This window comes from Ornithodoros turicata, chromosome 1 (genome assembly GCF_037126465.1).
Source record: "Ornithodoros turicata isolate Travis chromosome 1, ASM3712646v1, whole genome shotgun sequence".
Lineage (NCBI taxonomy): Eukaryota > Metazoa > Arthropoda > Arachnida > Ixodida > Argasidae > Ornithodoros > Ornithodoros turicata.
This window is the reverse complement of record NC_088201.1, coordinates 102,586,465-102,588,740: the sequence shown is the minus strand read 5'-3', so window position 1 is coordinate 102,588,740 and position 2,276 is coordinate 102,586,465. Positions and strand designations below refer to the sequence as shown.

Here is a 2,276-nt window from a genome sequence, read left to right as displayed (position 1 = left end):
CACTGTCGCCCATTTAATTTACATCCTGTAAGGCCGCTACCCGCATAGCGGTTGAGCATGGTGGCGGAGCGCGCCGGCGGGGGGGGGGGGGGGGGGGCGTGCTGCGAATTTTGGGATTGTGCGGACCAGTTCGACCTTCGAAAAATCCTGTACGTCAGGAATCGGGTATCGATCTGGTACGGTGACGCGATTAAGGGCTATGTAATCTCCACATGCTCGCCAGTCTTCTTGGGGACCATATGGGGAGCGGATGACCAGTTGTTGGATGAAGGTTCGATGATGCCGAGGTCGAGCTTGTGCTCGAACTCAGCTCTGACCACCTTGAGCTTCTCTGGTGCGAGGCGGCGTTGCGGACGCGGACAGGTGGACCGGTGGTTACGATGCGATGGACAACGTCGTGATGAACAGGCAGTTATCAGTTGAGCGGTTGGGTGAGCGCCGGGAATTCCTGCAAATTTCCCGGCAACCACCGCCTGCCGAGAACCGCCTGCCGGAACGAGATGGGCTGAGATTCTGTCTGTGGCTCCGACTTGCGGAGGATTGGACCAACTATGCGTGTCAATGCGATTGCGCCTTGCACCATAAGGTTGGTAGTAGTGTCAATCAACCTGCGACGGTTCATGTCCACGAGAAGGCCAAAGTGCACCAAAAAGCCTGCTCTGATTATGACGTGCGGGACTTGCGCAATGGTGAAAATCCAGCGAAAAGCGCGGCGTAGACCAAGATTGACGGTCACAAGCTTTTCGCCGAAAGTGGTGATGGGCGTGGTGTTAACAGCCTGCAAGATGTTGCATGTCCATGGTGGAAGCAGGAAGGACAGACAACTCTGCTCCAATGTCCACGAGGAACCGCACGCCGGAGGAGCGGTCTGAGATGAAAAACAGGCGTGGACGACTGGATGCGCCGTCAGCAAAGCTGGTCGCCGTCAGTTGCTGACGCTCCCGTTTCCCGTATGGGTGCAGGTAGGCTGGCAGTTGCGTGCACTGGCTCCGAAAGCCTGGTGGTACCAGCATTCGCCTGGGTTGGGGGACGGCGAACGGTTGGAGGGGCTGCGGCGCCCACTGCTTCGGTGAGGGCTACGGTTCCTGGGTGTTCTGGGGCGGCGGTTGAAGCGTAAACTTGAAACCATGGCGGTCAGCCGCACGACCGCGTTACGGAGGGTCTGGAAGTCCGACATCGTGGGAGTGGTCGAAGGTGGGGAAACCGCGTGCGGTTGCGGTGATACAGCAGAAATGGCTGGCGGTGCGATGTCCATTATCTTGTCAGCCATCTCGGCCAATGCTTCAAGGGAGGCTACGGTGGAGGTCGTCAGAATCATTCGCACAGTGTTCGGGAGCCGCTGCAAAAACAGCTTGCGCAAGATAGAATCGTCTAGTGCGGAAGCACGGTCGCTTAAGAGTTGTTGCATTCGGCAGAGTAGTTGAGATGGCTTTCTGTCGCCGAGGACCTCAGCGGTCAGGAGTTGCTTTATGCACTCCTGTTCAGACGCGGCGGTGCGCCGGGTCAGAGCAGTCTTGAGGGCGCCATACGGGTGGTCTGCAGGGGGTACGGTGATAATGTCACGCACCTCCGCTGCTTCATCAGGTCCGAGGGCGCCGATAACATGATAAAATTTGGTTAGCTGGGCGGTAATACCTCGGAGGATAAATTGCGCCTCAATGTTAGCGAATCGAAGAATGTGGTCAGCGTGCCAGAACGGGGGGATCTTGATGGAGACTGCGTTAAGGCCCGGCGATGACGTTGCTGGTTGGGGGGATTCCAGCCCGTGAGGTACAGCAGGGTTGGACTGCGGAGTGGCCATGGTTGCAGCTCGATCGTATCACGTCCGGGTCACCAATACGAAGGAGACAAGACAACCTTCATGGTGCGAAAATCAACGAGAACTGGTTTAATGACAACTGATCGGGCCGAAGGCTCTGCAGCTCGCGCCAGGTGAAGAAGACCGTGGTGACGATGGCGACAGGCCGCTACAGGGGAATAACACCGGTGCATGCGCAATAGAGCGGAAATGAATCTCTCTTGATCGGCAAGGTACATACATATCTCCAACGCGCCACTGCGCGCTGCCTTCCCAAGCAAGCTAGCACCAAGCACACAGCGGCTTGCCGGCAGAGAAACACAGCCCGTAAAAACATAGAGGGTACCTTCTTCTTCGTCCCACGGGGAATGGCCATTAGCCCCAAGGGAGATCGGCCAGGGCTATGAGGATGTCCAACTGTACTATGACTAGACGGGGGGTGGAGAATGTGAAGGTTGGTGGAGAATGTTATGGTTGA

General features: G+C 57.1%; 1 protein-coding gene across 1 annotated transcript; it reads right to left on the bottom strand.

Moving 5' to 3' along the window:
- Positions 1–925: 925 nt before the first annotated feature.
- Positions 926–1,801, bottom strand: LOC135380818 (uncharacterized). Its single transcript, XM_064612519.1, has one exon. The coding sequence runs from the start codon at positions 1,799–1,801 to the stop codon at positions 926–928; it is 876 nt and encodes a 291-aa protein (XP_064468589.1).
- Positions 1,802–2,276: the final 475 nt, after the last annotated feature.